The following is a 23,406-nucleotide window of genomic DNA, read 5'->3' as shown; positions in this document are numbered from 1 at the left end:
CCGCGCCGCCTGGCAGGAGGCAGCTGCGTTGCTCGGCCGCGTCCCCGAGCCGGCGGGCCCTCCTCCGCGCACATCTGGCCCGCCTCCCCCGGGCGCAGGGGGGAGCCCCGCGTCTTCGGAGCCAGCCGTGCGCTCGGCGCGCGTAGAGCCCCGCGAGCCCCAGCCGGGCCCGGGGCCGGGCGGGCCGAGGCGGCGGCCGGGGAGCAGCCGCACCCGCCAAACTTTGGGTGCCGGAGCGCGCGCGCGCCCGAGGCCCGAGGCGCAGCGGCCGGCCCGGGATGGGGGCTGCGGGCCAGGGAGCCCCGGGCCGCCCAGCCAGCCCGGCTACCCGCCTGGGGGGCTCCGCGCCTCCTCTGCCCGCGCCCCGGGCGCCGCAGCCCCGTCACCCCGGCGCCGCCCGCGCCAGCGCCCGCTAGCCAGCCCCGGAGTCGCCGGAGCCCTGCGCCTGCAGGCGCCCCTGCCTGGGCCACCGGGGGCCACTCTTCGCTCGGGTAAACAGGAAAGGAAATACCCCTCGTGGATTAAAATAAAAAAAAAATCTGTTGGGGGCGAAGGAGGGAGGTGGGGTTTGCCTGCGCGCGTGTTGGACTCCAGAGAGCAACTCAGGAGCCCGCGCGCGGTCGTCGCCTCCCGGCCCGGCCATGGACTGGCGGGAGGAGGGCGCAGGGCGCCTGGGCTGCTCAGGCCCCTAGCCGGGCGCTCCCTCGCCACCGGCCCCGCTCCGGGCCTCTAGGGAACTGAGACGGTCTCTTCTTCGCCTGGACGGCGCCGGGGAGCGGAGGATCTGCGCACCGGGTCTCCAGGATGTGCCCGTCTGAGATGGGGACGCTGTGGCACCACTGGTCGCCTGTGCTCATCAGCCTGGCCGCCCTGTTCTCCAAAGGTGAGGACGCCGCGGCCGCCCCGCGGCCCGGGAACTAACTTCGCCTGGAGTGAGTGTGTGGGAGTGTGTGGAGGATGGGGGCGGCCGGGAGAGAGGGCTCGTGTGCATGTGTGTGTGCTTGTGTGCATGTGTGTGTGTGTGCGCGCGTGGGAACGTGCGCTCCTGCAGCAGCCAAGCTCCTCAGACGCCCCTTGGCCGAAGGTGCTTGGCCTGGAGCTCTTGGGTGGGAGGCCGTAGGTGAGACTGCTAAGGAGCCGAAAGGAAAGGAAGGCCGTTTCCTGAAAGCCTTTTCTGTAAAGGGAGGGGGCGGGAGGACTGTTGAAGGGAAAGGTGGCCTCTGGAGGGCTCAGCCGGCTGTCGGGGGAGGGGATTGAGATGACCAGGAAGATTTCTGGCATTTGAGTTTGACTTTCCCTGGTGGCACTGACCTATTTGGAAATAATTTTGGAGCACTCCTGTTGTATGGGAATACTATTTCGTGTATTACAAGCTGCCAAAAATATAGCCTGGGGGGTAGCTCTGAAGAAGGGGGCTGGGTTTCTCCAGGTCTGCCGCTGTGGAGGTTTGGGCACAGGGTCTGGCTCTCACCCTTCTGTAGGGTGCTGGGAGCAGCGGCCCCGCAGGGTGCACGTGGAGTTTCAGCTACAAGTTGTGACCCGAGTTATCCCAGCGGGGCCCTGACTTGAAGCCCTGTGTCAAGGCAGGAATTCTTCAATGCTGCCTCTTCTCTTCTGCCAGCATCCCTGTCTGTCATGGGAAGAGCAAGTTTGGAAGCTCTGGACAGTCATTCTAACTTGAAGAGAAATGGTGTGATTTGTGCGGGCGATTCTTTCTCATGATTGACCTGGGCTGTTCGGGTGTGGTTCCCCCACCCGGTGCCCCTTTCCTGCAGATAAACACACGCGGAGGAGAGTGAAGCGTCTCAGCCCTCTCTAATACGTGCTGCAAGAACACTGTACCCATATTTTTCTGCGAAGATTTTTGAGATGAGATCGCTCTCAGAAACTTCAAAGCCAATTGTCATGCACAAAGTCTTTTAATTACATGAATTGTCTGTTTCTGAGTTCCTCCAGAATCACTGAGGTTATGTTGCTTTGGATCTGATAATAGATGAAGACAGTTCAATGCTGAGTTTCTGTGCTGGTTCGATTTAGAAAGAGGAATTTACGTTCACCCTACTTCCCTGTCTTTGAAGTGTGGTTGAGATGGGCTCCTGTTTCCTAATTATGAGTGAGAACAGTCCCTGGGATCAGAGCTTTCTGGATTTATAATGTGCACAGGAAACCAAAGAAAAGGTTGATGAATTCAATGAACCTGACTCAGGCAGACGTGAGATTAAAAAAACCAAAATCCACAGCAACAACAGCCCAGCATTTTTTATTTTTTTTGGTTGGTTCTCACTTGGTTTTATAATAGATCTAGACTCCTTTGTGTTTATGCTGCAATAACAAGGTTGTATTAAGAAAGGTACAGAATAGCTTTGGAAATAAGACCTCACTATTGTGTTTTTTCACTTAGGTACATAGATCTGTTACTGATTTCTTTATTAGACTGAGCAGTGTTGAAGAGAATTGTATTTCCCCTGATACTTGTGAACTTTTTCAACTGGGAACACTGAACATGTCCTTAAATGAGGTACTCTGTGGTGTGGAAGCCTCTTTACTAGGTGGCCAAAAATTAACATGTAAAATGTTATGATAAGCTTAGCATATGACATATTTTGTGTGTTGAACTTAAGTCAGCCAGACAGTTCAAAAGTGAATCGGTTCTGTGTGGAGACTTTGTAAGCAATTAGCAGAGTCTGAGCACATGGTAGATGATTCAGGATTAGTCACAATATGTCAAAGAACAAGAAAAAAAATTAACACCCCTATTAGCAAATTGTGTAAAATGGAATTTCATGATGCAGATATGATTTATAAATTCAGGGACAGGCCCATTCTTTTCCCAGTGTATTCATATCACCTCCTCTAAGATTCTCTGATCACTTGAAAGTTGTCACCAGCTTGCAATCAAGTATGGACTGTATTTAAAAGGATTTTAATTGGAAGTAAACCCACACACACACACACACACCCCCCCCAAAGTGCCTCATTTGTGTGGGGCTGATTGAAAAAGAATATTATCAAGTATTAAATACCTGTTTCCACATAGTGTCATTCTTACTGTATTGTCTTTCCAAATGGGAATTTTTGAATGAAACAAAATGCAGATTTTAATACCAGGTTAATATGCTCGAGCCTGACACGTTTATATTTCATGAGCAGAAAATGATTAGTCGTAGAACAAACCCACCGTCTTGTAGATATTTTTTTAAAAACAAATAAAAATAAGATTCTATTGCTTGTACTTCTATGCCCCTAGGACCTAGAAAGTGTGGTATGACACACAAAGTTTCCCCAGTAGCCTTGTCCTATGGCCCCTAACTTTTCTGGAGAATGGCCTTAAATGTTTAAGGTCTGGCTTTGCTGGTACCTTGATGTAGTTTGCAGTGGTGCCAGCCTGCGGATGAGTTTTAATGCATTACTGTGAACTTTGTGGGAGGGGGCAGGTGTATGGAGGGTGGGCTGAGAAGAAAAATTAGTGAGGAGATTAGAGATGGGCAGAGGGCAAGGTGATTTTTAAATACAAAGTCAAGAGGGTTGCCACATTTAGGTTGCTTGTTACAATCCTCACCTGCATCCTTCCCAGTTATGTTCCCTTGCACGTGCTGGTAAGAAAGAAGCAGAGGCAAGAAAGAAGCAGAGGCTGAGAGATGTGCGATTGCTAGCGGGGCTGTGGCACTGTCGTGGTCCCTGTGCCTATGGCGGTGCTGGGCACGTGCTCTGCCTGCTTCCAGCTGAGCGTGGCCAATGGCCTGGGCAGTGGGCTTCTTGGAGCGCCTTCCTGAAGCTGCTTCTATGTGTAGAGCTTCTAGCCTCTAATAATATGCTGAAATGGATGTTTAATACTTGGTAATATTCTTTTTCAATCAGCCCCAGACAGTTCAGGCACTTTGCGTTGTGTGTGTGTGGTGTGTTTGTGTGTTTACTTCCAATTAGAATCCTGTTAAATATAGTTCATATTTGATTTCCAACTGGGTGACAACTTTCAAGGGATCAGAGAATCTTAGAGGAGAGGTGATATGAATATATTGGGACATGAACTGAACTGTCCCTCGGCTTATAAATCGTATCTGCATCAGGAAATTCCATTTGACACAATTTGATGACACTGAGGTGTTAACTGGGTCAGAGTGAAGCTTCTGGGTAGGAGAGTACCACCCCTTATTTAAGGAAGCTGTGGACCAAAAAGAGCTTCAAAATATAGTGATAACTTCTTTAAGGGTCAAGGACTTTTTGGGAGAAGAAAGAATGTCAGAAGGGAGCCAGTTATGGGGAAGAGAGTGACTTTTTGCTTACATTCAAATTCTGTCAAATTAAAAGGCCAAAGAATGAAGAGACCACTAAGTTTTGTTTTGTATGAATTAAAGAGTTAAAATATGATTTTATTAAAAATACTTATGTGCATAGAAAGGTAGAATTCCAAGTTTGAGGATCTGTTTAACTTAGTTATATTCTAAGAGCCAAGAAAAAATGAGTAAACAAAAATTTCAAAAATATTTTATTATAGAGGCTGTGCTACACAATATTTAGAATTTATCTATCATTTTTCTGTTACTCCAGGCGTTATCCATCTTCCCAACCATGCATTCACCCATCATTCCATCCGCCCATACATCCACCAGTCCATCCATTCATATCCATCCATCCATCCATCATCCACCCGTCTATCTATCTGTCCATCCACCAGTCCATCCATTCATATCCATCCATCCATCCATCCATCATCCACCCGTCTATCTAATCTGTCCATCCACCAGTCCATCTATTCATATCCATCCATCCATCCATCCATCATCCACTCGTCTATCTATCTGTCCATCCACCAGTCCATCCATTCATATCCATCCATCCATCCATCCATCATCCACCCGTCTATCTGTCCATCCACCAGTCCATCCATCCATATCCATCCATCCATCCATCCATCCATCATCCACCCATCTATCTGTCTGTTCATCCACCAGTCCATCCATTCATATCCATCCATCCATCCATCCATCATCCACCCGTCTATCTGTCCATCCACCAGTCCATCCATCCATATCCATCCATCCATCCATCCATCCATCCATCATCCACCTATCTATCTGTCTGTCCATCCACCAGTCCATCCATCCATCCATCCATGCATGCATCCATCCATCCATCCATTATCCATCCATCCATCCATCCCGCCATCCTTCCATCCATCCTTCCATCCATCTGTCCATCCATCCATCCAATCATCATTCCATCCTTCTATCCACCCATCCTTCCATCTATCCATCTATCATTTCACCCATCCATTCATCATTCCATCCATCTGTATATTCATTCAACAAATATCAAAGGCCACATGCCTTCAGTGAACACAGAGCTCAGCAGGAACTATTTCCAAGTGCTGTGAGGACACAAGGCAGGTACTAAAGCGTCCTTAGGTAGGGATGTTTAGTGCCAGTCATTCTTCTAGATGTCAAAGTGCCTCACACCATCACTCCGTTGCTTGAAATTGTAAGCTGAAACCTGGGCAGTTTTATATTCATCAGTCCCCTCTTCGTTCCCTCCTCTTTCCTATCTCATAACTGTAACTGCCTTCTGAGCACCAATGATGTACCCCATACCGTGCTGGGCACAGGGAGTACCGTAGTAAGGAAAAGCCCAGGTTGATATGGTTACCGTTCCCAGAGAACTTGCCATTTATAGGAGAGATAGGGGCACGTGTGAATTACACAGAAAAACGTAAAGTTAGCACTGTGGGTGTGCTGTGGAGGAGGGGGTGAGAGTCTCTGGATCTAGATACTGTGGCAGTTGACTTAGAGTAGCTGGGAAGACTCCCCTTGTCCGAAGGATAGGCTGGCATTACCGGGTGGACTGGGAGGAGTCAGGACTACCCAGGTGATCCACATAATCTCCCATCTTGAGTCCACCAAGAGACTGGGACACTGGGGACTCACGAGGACAGTGTGGCCAGGAAGGTTGGGGAGAGAGCCCTGCGGATTTCGGGACTGTGTGAAGGGAGAGGAGAGAAAGTGCTGGGTAGAGCTGGGGGTGGGCAGAGGTCAGCACCCTCTTTCACTCCCAAAATTCTCCAGGTGGATGACAGATCCCACAGTCACTGTTTCATAGGCCATGTTGAGGCAGTTTGTCATTCTTTAAAGGTAGAAGGAGGGCAGGATGGATTTTAACTTCTATACAAAGTATGTATACGTTCCCTGTGGCTGCTGTAAAAAGTTGCCACAAACATGTAACTTAACAGAAGGGCATTCCCTGCAGTTCTGGAGGCCAGAAGTCCAAAAGCAGCATCACTGGGCTGAAACTGAGGTGTCTGCATGAGGCGCTGGGGGAATCCTTCCTTGCCTCTTCCAGCTCCTGGCAGTGGCTGCAGTCCTTGACTCGTGTGCAAGTGGCTTCAGATCTCTCCCTGCCCCTCCTCACATCACCTTCTCTTCTGTGTATCTGTGTACAAAACCTCCCACTGCCTCCCTCTTAGGAGGGTACTTTGCATTTCAGGACCACCCTAGTGACCCACATAATCTCCCGTCTTGACTTAGTCACGTCCCCTTTTAAAATTTCCAAAGAAGGTAACCAACATGTGCAGATTTCAGGGATTTGGATGTGAATATCTTTTGGGGGAGTGCACTTCTGCCTTTCACAAGGTTGACATTCTACAACTATTTTCTGTCTCCTCTCCTAAATTTTAACTTCTTTTAGGGGACAAAAAATAGGTATTTTTCTATCTGATTTCTCTCCAGTATTTTTAGCTTAGTGCTTTGGACATTGCAGGGCCTCCATACAATTTTTAACTGTGCTCCTAAGACTGTGAAATATTGCTGGAGAACATGTACCTAACAGTGCAGTGGCTTGATGCTGCCTTTTCCAGTAATTCAGAGCACTGCAGGGAAAATTTTGGTCAATAATACCAGCTAATTTTTGAATAATTGCTGTATGGCAGGCACTGTGTGGAGTGACTTATTAAGATAATTTTTTGTAAATTTGCAGATAAACTCAATGAGGTAGATATGTGCTGTACCAGAAGTTGAAGTTCAGAGACGTTAAGTAACTTCTCCAAGTCATAACAACATAAAAGACGGGCAGAGTCTGAATTCTGATGCCGGAACCCATACCCCTGGCCATTCTGCCGATGTCTGATAATTATACGGAATAACTAAAAACTAGGCAATTTGTCAGACAGAATTGTTACATGGTGCCAGGCTTGCTAGGGGCTGAGTGCAGAGAGGTGTTGAGACCATTTTAGTTTTTAGCTCAGAGCCTGGTATACAGTTGACCCTTGATATTTGTCGAGCAAATGAATAAATGAACATCATGTTATTTAGTTTTCTCAGCCTTAATTTTTCCAGCAGCAACCAGAAATAACACCTGAAAGGGATTAAAATAGAGATTTACTTCCAAAACCACCAGGGAGGTTGAAGAGATTCTCTGATGGTGTGGAATGGTTTGGTTATCTCCTAGGTCAGCTTCTTTTTTGTTTTTTATTTTTGTTTTCCTCCTCCCCCATCTCCATAGGTCAAGCTTCTTAAAGAACTTGCAGACATGCCCAGTGGACTGTATTCATGATCTATTTATTCATCTACGTCACTAACATATGTGTAGGGTCCTGGGCAGGGAAGACTAGACAAGGCCTCTGGTCTTCCAGGACCAAAAGCGTAGGTGACACATTAGTGGTCTCTGGGGAATTATAAAGAATGAGGAAGAAGCATGCAGAATGAAGACACAGACCCTTCCTGTTTGCAGAAGGAGGATGCTTGATGCTGTGAACATATGCATTGTTGATTTTGATATTTGATGCCACACAGCACGCTTGAATGAATTGTGGAAATGATATGGTAGGGCCTCTCACAAAAGGAAGAGGAAACCAGCATGGATTTGTTGTGACATGGGACCAAAGACTCAGAATATTTTCAGATGACTTTGTCATTTATTTAAAAAAAAATCTGCTGTAGGAAGAATTAAGGGGTACATGCAACAGTCAGAGGCCAGGTGCTTCCTTTACCCCCGTCCTTAAACATTGGTTTTAGGAGTCACCCAAGGTGCACCCCCTCCAGAAATTAAGAATTGGTAGAGAAGGAAGGCCCTTGACCTTAAAAGTAAACAAACCTGTGGCATGCACCTGAAAAGTGACTGAAGTACATAGTTTTAGAACAGATCAGTCAACAGTTATAAAGGTAAAAAAGATGTCTTTGAAAGAGAATTCAAATAGCCACTTCTCCTCCCTTAGGAAGTAAGTAAAGTACATAAATAAAGGGAGATTCAGATGTACATTTGAAAAGACAAGAGGTTCCAAAAAAGCGTTTAACTTTTAGTAACATTAAGTTATTCTTTTCACGAGAGTGACATTAAATGTTTATGTTTATGGGAATCTCCCTCTGCAGATTCACTAAGAAGATGTCTGTCAGGTTTCATTGTTGTTATTTGTTTGTTTGCGTTTTGGTCAGGAAAGCTATAGTGGTAGATGGGAAGATGCTTCAGTGATAAAATAGTCTGCTGAGACTCAGTGTTTCACACCTCTCAGGATACTGTGGCAATAAAGTATTTTGATATCAAAACAGATGGCGACATTGCCCTGCCTACTCACATTCCCTGCTGCCCTGGCCTCTCCTCTCTTGTGCAGATGAACACCTGGCAGCCACTGCCTCTTGGAACAGCAGAAGGCACGAGACAGGAAAGTCAAGCACGATGGCTCATGTCTGTAATCCTAGCTCTTTGGGAGGCCCAGAGGGGAGGATCACTTGAGGAGTCCAGGAGTTCAAGACCAGCCTGGGCAGCAAAGCAAGACTCCATCTCTACAAAAAACAAAATGAAACAAAATGAGCCGGGTGCAGTGGTGTGTGCCTATAGTCCCAGCTACTCTGGAGGCTAAGGTGGGAGGATTGCTTGAGCCTGGATGTTGGAGGTTGCATTGAGCTGTGATCATGTAATACACTCTAACCTAAGTGACAGAGGGAGACCCTGTCTCCAAACAAGCAAGCAAACAAACAACAAACAAAAAAGAGACAGAAAAATCAGATTCCTGACTTTTGATTTCAAAAGCTGGTATCTAGTAATAGAGAACAGATTTGGAAGAACCTATCCTCCCAGGCATATGGTTTCTCAGCCTTTCTCTTCCTCCTTCACTAAGTAAATTTTTTTTTACTAGGGGAAAGGGCAGGAGAATTTGGAGGAGATGCTGGCGGGCTTTTGAGCTGCTCTGTGCCACGTCACTCCAATGACAAATTAAAAATATACTAGATTGACTTCGTGGATATACTGGGAGAGCCACAAATGAAGACACCCTGTCCTAAATCGCCTGGAGAGGAAGCAGAAGGAATGTTTGCATGAGGTGACCAGGCAGCATGCCTGAGCATGGCTCAAGTAGCAGAATCTTTTCCTGGCAGCCAGGGCTGTGCAGATGTGGCTGAGGAAGCCCAGTTGGCCCGAGGAGGGCTTGTGGTCAAGACCAGGGAGGCCCACACCGCAGTCTGTGTGGACTGACCGCAGGAGACCAGATGCCATTTGTACCAATCACAAAGCCCTCCTGGTTGTGGTGGTCACTCTGAACCTCTCAACACTTAGAAGTGATCCGTGAAATCATTGGGTGGGGTGGGAGTGTGGCAGTATCTACAGAGCGTTGTTTTGCTACTGGATGGAATGTGGAATGAAGATAGAGATTTAAGTAATGTTACAAAGAAATGATTCAGTGCTGTATTCAGTGCTTACTGATGCTGGGCACTGGGACTGGCGCTCACCCCAGCGCTGTTGTCCACACAATGGTAACGTGTACCTGGGTGGTGCTATGCTTTGGTGGATTCCCAGCAGCTCAGATGGTAGCAGATGGCGTGGTGTCAACCTTGAGCACGTTCCAAGGAGACGCCAGGACTCTGTCCCCAGCCCCTCCCAGGTGAACAAATTGCATCAGAGGCTGGCTGTCCAAACAGATGAGCTACTTCATGCAAACCTCAGAAGAGCAGCTACACAGAAGGGGTGGAGTGGTAAGGACGTTGCATAGCAGAATTGTGACCAAAAGCTCTCCCGAGGACAACCTAACATGTGAGACAAAGGGGATATTGCCACATGCTGAACCTAGGTCACACACGCTGACTTGGGAGGTACGGGAGAGAGGAGTTTGAGAGGAACACATGTAAAAAGATTTGAAGATTTGTATGAAAATAAGCTTAGTAAGTGTTGACAGTCATGAAACTGCCAGAGAAGAAAAACGAGAAACTACACCAACAAGGAAAGTGTGAGCTCTGTGGGGTGTCTTGTCAACGTGTCTTATGGAAGCGGAGGCCTGGAAGGCCAGGAGCACTCATGAATAATCACAGTTTTATCATTATGGATGTGGAATGTCCTCGTGCTTTATCTTGACTCCACACCGTCAGGACTGTGTTACGTGAAGCTTCAAGTTATCTTAAGAGACTTAGGAGTCCAGGGTTGTGCTGATTTTAGATGAGGCTGACCCAGGGCCTTTAAGGATCCTACCAGAACCTGCTTCATCGCTCTGCACCTTTCAACCCCTGTCTGTTTCTGCTCTACTGGTGGATAGGCCTTGATATGGCTTGGCTGAGTCGCCACCCAAATCTCACCTTGAATTGTAATAATCCCCACAGGTCAAGGGTGGGATCCTGTGGAGATCATTGAGTCATGGGGACGGTTTCCCCCATATGCTCCCATGGTAGTGAATAAGACTCACAAGATCTAATGGTTTTGTAAATTGGAGTTGCCCTGCACAAGTCTTCTGCCTGCCACCATGTAAGATGTGCCTTTGCTTCTCCTTTGCCTTTTGCCATGATTGTGAGGCCTTCCCAGCCATGTGGAACTGTGAGTCCATTAAACCTCTTTCCTTTATAAATTACCCAGTCTTGGGTATGTCTCTATTGGCAGCATGAGAACAGGATAATACAGGCCTGGACAGTGTGATGGACAAATGACTTCACGCCCAGCCTCATCTGACATTGGTGGGGCTTAGAGAAGGCTTCCTTCTCATTGCTGTGGGCGAGCCTCGGAATTAGCTCTGTGGAGCCTGGAAATCATGCTCCCCTTCGATCCATCCACTGAGGGATGGGAAAGTCTGCAGCAAGGGTCAAGTGCCCCATGGCAGGAGGGCTGGACCCAGGGCAGGACCAGGTGTGGCTTCCAGATGTGTGAGTGAAGGCTGAACAGAAAACAGGGCTGCTGTCTCAGCTGGCTCAGTTCACACAATTATAATTTATAGGACGAATAAAGTATGGTCACCATATTGCATTGGCAATGGATGGATGATATCAAATCCAGAGAATTGTGCTACATTGGTCTCCTTATGCTGAAGGGGAGAAATAGAAAATTTTAACTCATTCAGAAAATGAGACACCTAGACCCGTTATCATGGCTAGTAATATTGAAGACACTCCATGAGTTTGACTTGGAAAAGGGGTGACTTCTTTTAACTACAGAGATGTCTCTCTTTTGAAAGAAGGATGTGCCTGTCTCTGTGGCTTCAGATGGCAGAAGCAGATCCAGCAAGAACACCAGAGGAAGGTCCTGTGAATGAACCGAAGCCGAGCAGGGTGGGGAGGGAGGGGAGAGCTTCTCACTCAAAATAAATCATAATTGTGATTTTTATTATCATTGATTGAATGCTCGTTTTAGGCAAGGCAGGGTTCTAAATGTACTTTCATTCACTCATGAAATCCTCACCACCATCCTTTGAGTAGTGGCATCTCCATTTTACAGAGGCAAAAATTCAGGCACAGGAACTTGAAATAACTAGCCCAAGTCAACAAAAAGGAGTCCTTAGGCCAGTCATGGTGGCTCACGCCTGTAATCCCAGCACTTTGGGAGGCTGAGCCAGGCAAATCACGAGGTCAGGAGTTCAAGACCAGCCTGGCCAACATGATGAAACCCCGTCTCTAGTAAAAGTACAAAAATTTAGCACGTGCCTGTAGTCCCAGCTACTCAGAAGGCTGAGGCAGGAGAATCGCTTGAACCCAGGTGGTGGAGGTTGCAGTGAGCTGAGATCGTGCCGCAGCACTCCAGCCTGGATGACAGTGTGAGAGCCTGTCACAAACCAACCAACCAACAAACAGACAGAGTCCTGAAAACAGGCGCCGTTATATGAACATAAATCAGGCCACTTCGTGAGTGTGTCCATTTTGAATGTCTCCAAGCAAAGACTACAAAGGCATGGACGGCCCAGGGTTCTGGGCTCCTAGTAACAAATTGTAGCATCTCCAACACAGCTGCTTGTAGCCATAAATGATGGGGGGATGATGTGGCCTGCGTGTATAGAGATTGTGTTTGAGTTAAGTAATTCCTATGGTCAGGGGAAAAAAATCCAAGTTTTACAGTTATGCAAGTGCATTTATGAAAGATATGGAATGTCCATAAAGGTAGTAAGAAAAAATGAGGAGGAGGAGAGGGAGGAGAAGGGAAGAGGGGAGGAGAAAAAGAAGAAGAAATATCCTTTGGCCCATCTGTTCACTCAGATCAAGCCAGAAAAGCAGAAAGCTAAGCAATTTGACTCGCATAACATTCTTTAAATTGAATTATACTTTGGCATGAGGTTATTAGATGGTATTGAGCAATAGTCAAGAAAGATTGGTAGAGATGGTTTAAGAATATTGTCTATTAAACACAGATTTTTCCTCTTCTAGGACATGTTGGAAAAAATTTTCTTGGGCCTTAGTATCAGGAGAAAAACAGCTGCTTTAATCCTTGGAAATAGTTTATACTTTATCCAGTGAGCACTGTGAATTTTATAAGTGGTCACATGTTTGGCTTTCTTTAACTTCTAGGACCCTCAGAGCTAAATTTGCTGTTTGTAAGGATGGGCATTTAAGACATGCCTCCTGTGAATAAGTTTTTTCCTTGGCTTTATTTTATTTTTCTATGCTTGTTCTGTCTGTTTTCTTGCCTACTTAATTTATCCCATTGCATTTAGTTTTTTGTGAGCTACTTCAAATTATTTTTGAAATGAAGTAAAAAGAAACAATTTTACTACCCGAAGATGACTGCTTCCCATTTTGATATATTTCATTCTAGTTGTTTTTCTATGAACTTTTAAGCCAGTTTTGTTCACTCTGTATACGGTACCTGTAATTTGTTTTCAACTTTTTTCAGTTCATGTGTTTATGTAAGTATTTCCTCGTGTTTAAAAATGTATCGTGAATATAAATTTAATGTCTGTATCATGGCTTCAAAGTTTCTATGTTTGCTGGACAATTACATAATTTGTACTTTTCTACTATTATAAGAAATAATTATCTTTGTGCATAATTTAAGTTTTGAGTTACTTCCTTAGATAGACTCACAGTTACTTAATCTCTGGGCCAAAAAAGTATGAGGAGAGCTTTTGCTGCCAAGTTCTTTCCTGAAAGGGCTGCACAATTTTGCACAGATATTAGCCAGATTTGAAAGTATCCAGTCTGCTGAACCTGATGCTCTTAGCAATGGCGAGTGTCAATTTCTGCTACACCCAACAGCATTTTTACTCAGTGCTTCCGTATGCCTAGAAAACTTCAGAAGTCTTCATGAATAGAGTTCTTGCTCTTTGATGATGTTGCTCTCAAGGCTCCAGAACCCTGTTTTGGTCAGAGTGTGGTCCTTTGCCCTGAGATGAGTTGGCTCTTGAGGGGTGAGGGATTCGAGTGGATGAGGTCACTGAGTCTGATCAGTGGGGAGGACCCAGAATTGTGTGCAGCAGTTTCTTCCAGGTTTGCTTTCTGAAGTGGGCCTCAGTGAGAGGACGTCAGTGGACAGATGACGTGGAGGTAAAGAGACTTTGGCTTCAAGGTTATGAGGAAGAAGGAAATGCATTTAAAGATGGAATGACAAGGGTGCCACCGAGTCACGGGGGAAGAGGAAACTCCTCTAGGACCTGCTGTTTGGGCATCGCTGTTATCAAGCAGTCAGAACAGCAGGTTTCTCTATATTTTCATCTGGAATGAAAGTTCCCTGATTCGGTGACCTCCATGGAATTTGGGAGGCCCCTGCTGCCTTATAACTTTCACGTTCAGTCCTAGGATCTATTTGATTTGAGTATTTTATCTTCAACAGGAAACATCAGAGGTATGAGGAACCAAGCACATGAATCTATTTATTCAATCATTTTTGAGGACAAATTATAAACACAATATGATAGTCTCTGAGGATATAGACGTGAAGATGAGATTAACTCTGCCCTCATGAGATTACAGTCTAGTAGGGGGAAATGAGGCAAGGACAGTGGTAAGTATCTCTGGCAAGCTGTATAATACAGCTGCAGAAGAATTGGCTGATTGCATGATGCGAGGAAGGACTGACATTTTTGGCTTTCATGTAACTCTTTAGAAATCTCTTTTCCACGATTGTGCTTCTTCTGTGTTGGCCATGGTCTTCACTGCTGACAGCAGATCCCACTGTGGTAGAGACAGGTTTATTAGAGCATAGGAGGTAGCAGCTAGACTTCTTGTGCACCGGGGCGCCAGGGTTGGGTGTCAGGAACACCAACAGCCAGTGGGAACTCCCAGCCACAGTGTGTTCCTATCCTGGCCCCAATCCCAATAGTACCATTGCCTTCCTTTCAGCACCTATGGTAGTAGGGCCTGGCAGGACTACCCATAAATAACCAAAGACAGCACTCTAGAATATGTAAGCAGGGCTGATCCCATGTGAAACCATGGCCTCATGTCACTCACTGCCCTGCTCCAAGTTCCAGATGGATGCACCTGCTCAACAGGACCTAGGCCAGGCCAAGAACCCAAGCTCTGAGAGATCCCTGCACATCCAATGCATAGGACTGGAGCTTCTTGGATTCAAGGAGTCACTCCAGAAGGGACCTAGAACTGGTGTTCTGTGTGCCAACTTTCATACTCACAGAAATACTCATCTTATTAAAGTTGATTTTTGATACTATTGACCTTGCAAAAAGCTACGTTAGAATATCTCATATGTGTCATGTTTCTCTTTTCATGAGCCTTCTAGGAAAGGATGTGAGGATCCTAATTTTGTGTTTCTAGCATTCCCTTTCATGATATTGACAGATGCATACTCAATAAATGGCTGATTTGGTTTTGATTTTTCTAGATAGGTTCTCACTTTTCTAGCATTTCAAAGTATTCTTTGTGTTTCTTTGAACTGGAGGCCCTCAAGAGGAAGAACTGTTCCTTTTTTTGTCATCCCAAAGGCCTCTGGACTACTGTCCTGGTCAGCATTGAACAGATACTATAAAGAAAAAAATCAAAGCGGATCTTCCGTTACAAGGATCTTTCTTTAGAATCTGAAGCAAACTATAAGATAATGTTCAAGAAACTGTGGATTAAATGGAAGAGTTCCAGCTCATTTCATGGATTTAAGGAATACTTTTCTAATAATATTTTAGTAGCAGGTAAAAAGGAAATTCTGAAGTTGCCTAAGGGGTACATTAGTTAGGCAGGTTGGCTGTGCTGCAGGAACAGGTAATGCCCATGTCTCAGTGGCTTAATATGAGAAAGATTCATCTGTTGTTCACTCAGAGTCCAGGTCAGCACAACCCTGGGGAAAGGAGGGTTCGAGGACCGTGGAAGATGCATTTAACATCCAGATTTGGAAATGGCTCCATTACTTCTGCCCACATCCCATTGGTTGGCACTTGGAAACGTGACTTCCATCCCACTGCTGAGAGGACTGGGGAATGCAGAAGAACACATAGGTATCTGGCCAACACTAACAGTAAAAGGAAACGTATTTGTTCATGTAACTGAGATTCTGAGGACAAAAATGGCATCAGGCAAGGCTTGATCCAGGTGATCGAGGCCCTATGGACCTAGAATCTCTTAGCTGTCCTTCCTGTGTTCTACTCAGACACTCTCCCTCATTTAGACAAAATGGCTTCCTAGCTCAGAATTGCATCTTATCCTAATTTTAATTAAAAGAAAGAACGTTTCTCTTAGTTCTGTCAAAGCTCTGGGCCTGCCTCTTTACAGACCCACAATGCTCCTTCGGACCTCCCTGAATCAGTCACTGTGGCCAGAAGGATGGGCTACTTATGATGACTGGCTCAAGCATAGGCAATAAATAAAAAGAACTGGCTCACGTTAGAGCCTGGAGGGAGAACCTACCTGAATCACGTGGTATCAAAGTGGGGAAGAGTTAGATTATAGAAAACGGTATGAAAGTGGGGAAGAGTTAGATTATAGAAAACGAGTTGGGACACTGTTACCAAAGGGAGGGTGGTGGGTACTGCGTGGTTAACAGGACAGCAACAGTCCACCCTTAGGGCTGTTAGCATTTTTTTTTTTTTTTTTGGAAACAGAGTCTTGCTCTGTTGCCCAAGCTGCAGTGCAATGGTGTGATCTTGGCTCACTGCAACCTCTGCCTCCTGGGTTCAAATGATTCTCCTGCCTCAGCCTCCTGAGTAGCTGGGACTACAGGCACATGCCACCGTGCCCAGCTATTTTTTTTTTTTTTTTGTATTTTTAGTAGAGATGGGGTTTCACCATGTTGTTCAGGCTGGTCTTGAACTCCTGACCTCAGGCGATCCTCCCGCCTCGGTCTCCCAAAGTGCTGGTGTTACAGGCATGAACCACTATGCCCAGCCAGGGCTGTTATGATTTTTAATCTAAGATTCAAATCTTCAAATTTTCTCTAATATTTAACCAAAAAGAGGGCTTTATGTTGTTGCCTCGATGGTGACTTGAGTAGAATTTTACCCTCCTGGAGAAGTTACTCTATCCTTTGGGTGTTTGTGTAAATGTAATGTAAGCTTTTGTTTTTAATGACTGTAATTTTTTTCAGAGTCCTTAATTAGATGTAAAAACTATGCACAATGGAAATTACTGTTGTGATTAAATATTTGCATTATGTGCTGTTAAAAGCAAGCATCAAAACAGACAATTGCTTGTTTTACAAGCATTCAATATTTTGAAATGTGAGATCAGTAAAACTACTGAGAATTCTATTGAAAGAGAGAGAACAGCTCAAATAATATTATTTACATTTTCAGGGGAACAGTGTCAACAATAGGAGGGAAAACAGTGATTTTGAGTACAGCTATGTTAAAAAAAAATCCCAGCTTACAAATGAGCTCTGCCTTATCTTGTTAGGTTCTACATGTCTGCTTCCAATAAAGAGTTTTTGCTTGATTTCCTTAATTAGGGAGAACACATTAGGGAGTTGTTTGTTGCCTGTAGTTTGGATATATGCAACCAGTGGATAAAACAATGAGGAAAATGATTTCCTAGATATTCTGATGTCATAGATAGCCTGATATTTAAACTTTGGAAAGGACAAAAGCTTGCAGCTTGCATTTGGACCAAATGTCACATTTTTACTATCTTAAAGTAATTTTCCCTGAATTGTTTGCATGTGTTAAAGAGATTTTTGATAGGAAAAGGAAACTATTATTAATATTATTATTTTACAATTTAAAATTAAAGTGGTGCCATGTGAATCAAAAGGGTAGGAACCAAAGCTTCACAGCAATGGAGGCTATGGGGCAATATGTGTTCAACAAATAGAGAAGAAAATTTTATCTTGTCATCCAGTTTCTTTATGTACTTTGATGTCAGAGGTGTGGTTTGTGATTGACAGACAGTGTCAAATGTTATACCATGGCTTGCAAATATGTTTAATGTGGCTGCACTGTGAATGTCTTGTCAATATTTTGAAACCAGGGGATTTTCATAAAAGTGGATTTTCCTGCTTCTCTGGAGGTAGGAGCAGCACTAGCCTGGGATTGCCACGTGTGAGTAATTCACTCCAGCTGAGCAGCTGCCTCCACCGTAGACAGGGAGGGGCAGGCGGTCTGCACAGGCTCCACTCTTCCTGCCAAGGCTGCTTTTATGTTTTCCCCCTGGTTACTGATCACTGAGTTTTAACTCACGTGTTTCTTAGAGTGGAGAAATAATTCTCTATACCCAGATCTCTTTCAAAAGTAGGGAAATGAAATACAAGAGTGTATTAGTCTGTTCTCACAGTGCTATGAGGCCGTACCGAGACTGGGTAATTTACAAAGGAAAGAGGTTTAATTGACTCACAGTTCAGCCTGGCTGGGGAGGCCTCAGGAAACTTACAGTCATGGCGAAAGGCGAAGCAAACTTGTTCTTCATATGGCAGCAGCAAGGAGAAGTGCCCAGCAAAAGGGGGAAAAGCCTCAATAAAACCATCAGATCTTGTGAGGACTCACTATCAGGAGAACAGCAGCATGCAGGTAACCACCCTCATGATTCAATTACCTCCCACCGGGTCCCTCCCACGACATGTGGAGGTTATGGGAATTACAGTTGAAGATGAGACGTGGGTGGGGACGCAGCCAAACCATATCAAAGAGTGCCCTGTGCTTCTTGACTCCTAAGAGCTTCCCTCATTTGTGTGGTCTCCCTGGCCCTGGCGATGCATGACAGTACCAAGTTGTTTACCTTTAGTGTGAAGGAACAGCTCGATTTTGTTTAATGATAGGTTGTTTATGTAGATCAGTGCTGTTTAAACTACATTATGTGAATGGAGAGGTGATGCAAAGACCTTCCAAGGAGTTTGGGAATGGGGATGTTTTAAAGGAAATTTGTTTTACATCCTTAACTTCTGTATATTTTCTGGTATTCTATTTTATGATCTGTCCAGGTTAATTCAAAATCACCTGTTCATCCTCTCTTTCTGTCTCTCTCACACAGTTCTTTGATTTTACAATAGGAAGACACTTCTCTTCCATCTCGTGTCTAACTATGATTCACTCCCCTCAGACGTAAAAGCCTCCACAGTTCCAAAAGTACAATTAGACAATTCCTTTAATCAAGGAGCTTAACACTCCCATCCCATAGCCCATTAAGAGATGCATTTGCAATCAAAAATACTTTTTATCTTAAAAGGTATTTATTAAAATGTGTTACCTATGTATTTACCTTTCATTGTTTTGATTGTGTAACAATCTTAATTGTAATGGCACCAATTCAAAGAAATTTTTGAATAATGAGAATCTGACAGTGAGAAGAAACTTTAGAAAGTTTAAGTTCAATATATAACCATACATTTTTGTTGTAAAAAGACATAATACGGTAATGGACAGCTTACATTCAAGGTTATTACATTAGGTTAAAATTCTGTGAAATAACTGGAATGAAAACATGATTTCAAGAAGAAAATGCAGCAAAGTAACATTTCTTATTAGTGAAGAGTTTTTCATGGGTTTTGTAAGTGGATGGTGGTGGGTGTCAAGTCATTCTGTTATTTATATTCCAATGGATACATTTAAAACAGTGATGTAACAGTTTCATTTAAAAATGTCAAGATTTACAATACACTAGAAACTTCATCCTTAGCAACTGTTGAAACTGGATGAAAAATATTAGATATCACTTTTGAAATGTGCAAGTGGGTACATAGTTTTAAAAATTTTCTGTTAGGAGTTGCAGGGGCAGTAATGTGGGAAGACCGTTGTTTTTAGAAGAGTAGTTCTCAGCCTTGGGTACACATTAGAATCACTTGTAGAACTTTGCAACAGTCCAGTGCCAGAGTCACAGTGTAGACCAATGACATCAGAATATGCCAGGATCAGATCCAAGCATTGGTAGTTTTTAAAGCTCCCAAAGTGATTCTGATATGCAATCAAGTTTGAGAACCCTGGAGCAGGTCCTTCAAAGGAAGCCATCTGTCTGTGTGTACAAGGGTTGAAGCAGTGATTCTGAGCTCTGGCTATACATTAGGCTCACATAAGAAGAGACGATGAGTGGAGAGGGTCAGGCTAATTGAAGTATAATTTGCATAGAGTAAAATTCCCCCTACTATTGAACAGTTCTATGAATTTTGACAAATACATATAGTCCGGCAACCATTACCACAAGCAAGATACAGAACATTTCTGTAACACCCAAAAGTTTCCTCTTGCCCTTTGATAATGGGCCCCTCTCTTTTTCCTCATCCCCTGGGAACCACTCATCTGATTCTCTCCCTATAGCTTTTTTTTTTCCAGAATGTTGAATAAACTGTCATACACTGTGTAGCCTTTTGGATTAGGCTTACTTCACATTGCCTAATGCATTTAATATTGTTACAGGTTGTTGGTATGCTGGTAGTTCATTTCTTTTTATTACCGAGTAATATGCCATGGTATGGTTATATCATAGTTTATCCATTAGCTATATGAAAGATACCAGAGTGGTTAGTATTGGTTGTTATGAATGAAACCGCTATAAGCACTTGTGTGCAAATTTTGGTGTAAACATATGCTTTCATTTCTTCGTAGGTAAATACCCAAGGATGGCATTGCTGGGGTCACATGAGATGTGTGTGTTTAACATGATAAAAAACTGCCAAACTATTTTGCAAAATGGTTGAATCATTTGGCATTTCTACCAGCAATGTGTAAGGTTCCAGCTGTTCTACATTCTTGCCAACACTTGATATTTTCATATTGTAATTTTATTTTAGCCATTCTAATACATGTGTAATGGTACTTCATTGTGGTTTTAATTTGCATTCCCCTAATTACTAATGATGTTGAGCAGAGTTTAGTGTGATTATTTGCCATCTGTAGATGTTTTTTGGTAAAATATCTGTTCAGATCCTTTGCTATTTTAAAATGGGCAAATAATTTGGGTCGTTTTACTATTCAGTTTTTAGAATTGTTTGTTTATTTTGTAGAGAAGTCTTTAAACCATATACATGATTTGAAAATATTTTTTCTCAGTCTATAGCATGTCTCAGTCTATAGCATATTTTAACATGTCTTTTGTAGAGAAGACTTTTTATTTAGAAGAAATCCAGTTTATCTTCTTTTCTGTTATGTAATTGATATTGCCATATCTTAGAAGTCTTTGCCAAACCAAGTGTCATAAAACATTTCCCTTATGTGCTTTTTCTATAAGTTTAATAGTTGTGTTATTTTGGGCAACATAGTGAGACCCTGTCTCTACAAAAAAAGTTAAGAAATTAGCCAGGCATGGTGGTGTATGCCCGTAGTCCTAGCTACTTGGGAGGCGGAGGTGGGAGGATCACTTTAGCTCAGGAGGTTGAGATTGCAGTAAGCTGCGATTGAGCCACTGTGCTCCTGCGTGGGTGACAGAGGGAGATCCTGTCTCTAATTTTATAAATGTCGTTATAGATGTTATTACATTGAAGTCTATAATCCAATCTTGGTTACTTTTTGTGTATGGTGCAATGTGTATGTGTGTAGGTCAGTATTCACTTTTATTGCATTCGAGTAACCCGTTGCTATGGCATAATTTATTGTAAAGTTTGTTATTTCTCTTTTAAATCGACTTCACATTTTTTCAAGGTTGTCTGGCCAGATATGGTAGATAGACTCTGAACTCTCTTTTGTTCCCCTGATGTATGTTTCTATCTTTTCACCAATACAACATTGTCTTGATTAGTTTTCTTTACAAGACATCTTGAAATCAGATATGTGAAACTTTTAACTTTATTCTTATTCAGAAATGTTTTGCCTATTCTAAATCTTTTGATTTGAAATGAAATTTTGGAACTAGCTTATGAATTTCTAAAGCAAATAAACACAAATATCTTGCTGGGTTTTTGATTGCAATTGTATTGAACCTGCAGAAAATCCACCTTAATGATAATGAGAACTGCCATCTTATTAATGAGTTCTGTAGTTCATAAACATGGTATATCTGAGCATTTATTTAGGTTTTCTTTGACTTTTATCAGCACTGTTTTAGTTTCAGTCTACAGATGCTGTACACAGTTTTTAGATATCTACTGGTCTTCCAGATTTTGGGGTGCTTTTGGGAATAATATTCTTAAAAAAATTTGAATTTATAATTATTTGTTACGATTTTATAGATATGCGATTTAGTTTTATATATTGACATTATGTGTTAAACTCACTTGTTTTAGTAATTTTTTTGCAAGACATCTGTTAATGTTTTGCATGTATGACCATGTCATTTTTGAATATAGTTGTGTTTCTTGCTTTTCAGTCTTTATGCCTGTCCGTACCCCTCCTTCTTTCCCTTTTCCCTGTCCCTTGTGTGTTGCACTGACTAGGGTCCCCCAGAATGATGTTGAATAAGAGTGGTGAGAACACACATCTTTTCTCCATTCCCAAACTTAGGGCAAAGGCATCACATTTTACAACGTTAAGTATGATGTTAGGTGCTTTTTGTGAAAATGAAGAAGTTTTGCTCTGTTGCTAATTTGCTGAGGTTTTTTCTTCATAAACAGGGATTGAACGTTGCCCGATACTTCTTTTGCACCAGTGTCCATGATCATCTGATTTTTCTTCTTAAAAACAATGTTATGTGTGTTTTCAGTTGACATATAATAATTGTACATTTATGGTATACATAGTGATGATTGAATACATATAATGTATAGTGATCAGATCAAGATAATTAGCATATTTATCATCTCACATATTTATGACTTTTTGTGTGTTGGGAACATTTAATGTCCTTCTTCTAGCTATTTTAAACTTTTTGTTATTGTTAACTAGTCATCTTACAGTGGTTTAGACGACTAGAATTTATTCCTGACTTGTCTTAGTAAAGCTGAATGATGTGGTGTATTACACTGATTTATTTTCAAATATTGGACTATCCTTGTTTTCCTTGTCAACCCAATTTAGTGATGGCATATAATTCTTTTATATATTGATGTATTTGATTTGCTAATATTTTGTTGAGGGTTTTTCTGTCTAAATTCATGAAAGAAATTCCCTGTGGTTTCTTTTTATGTACTGTCTTTGTCTACTTTTGGTATCAGGGTACTACGGGCTTCATAAAAGAGATGAGGAGTATTTCCTTCTATTTTCTGGAAGAGACTACACTTTTGGAGCTAGAACTTCTTTAAATGTTTGGTTTACATTGTCTGGTGAAACCATCTGGGTCTGGATTTTTTTTTTCCAGAAGCTATTAAATTATAAATTCAATTTATTTGATAGTTTTAGGATTATTCAAATTATCTACTTCATAGTGGCTGAATTTTGTTAGTTTTTTTTTTAATGAATTGGTTCATTTTATCTACATTGTCAAATAGATAGAAATAACATTGTTTATAATATTGCTTTATTAGCCTTTTTGTAGTTTTATATCTGTAGTGATAATTCCCTGTTTCATTCCTGTTATTAGCAATATGTTTCTTTACTCTCTTGTTTTCTCGATCAGTCTAGCTAGAGATTTATGAATTTTGTCTGTCAATTCAAAGAAGCAGCTTTTCATTTTCATTGATTTTTCTTTATTATTTTGTTGTTTTATTGATTTCTGCTCTAATATTATTTTTTCTTTTGTGACTTTGGGCTTAATTTTCTTCCCTTTATCTTGCTCCTTTATATGGAATATTAGATCAGTTTTTGAGACTTTTCTACTTGCATCAGTGTCTAATAGTATAAATTTTTCTCTAGGAACTCTTTGATCTGTGTCCTAATGTCCCTTATGACTTCTTATTATTCATGTTATTTAGGTATTTGTCATTAATTTTCAGATGTTTGGGGGATTTTCTAGATACCTTTCTGATATCGATTTTTAGGTTAATGTCATTTTGGTCAAATACCATACT

General features: G+C 42.8%; 1 protein-coding gene across 1 annotated transcript in view; it reads left to right on the top strand.

The window, feature by feature from the left end:
• Positions 1 to 475: 475 nt before the first annotated feature.
• Positions 476 to 23,406, top strand: part of TMEM132D (transmembrane protein 132D) — an 832,282-nt gene continuing 809,351 nt past the window's right edge. Inside the window, exon 1 of the mRNA XM_025402435.1 lies at positions 476 to 883. Within this exon, the coding sequence (XP_025258220.1) occupies positions 805 to 883 (79 nt within the window). The 5' untranslated portion in view covers positions 476 to 804. The remainder of the gene's footprint in view (positions 884 to 23,406) is intronic.

The sequence above is a fragment of the Theropithecus gelada genome, chromosome 11 (assembly GCF_003255815.1).
Source record: "Theropithecus gelada isolate Dixy chromosome 11, Tgel_1.0, whole genome shotgun sequence".
Classification (NCBI taxonomy): Eukaryota; Metazoa; Chordata; class Mammalia; order Primates; family Cercopithecidae; genus Theropithecus; species Theropithecus gelada.
Note: the sequence above shows the minus strand (reverse complement) of the source record. Positions and strands in the feature narration are given on the sequence as shown.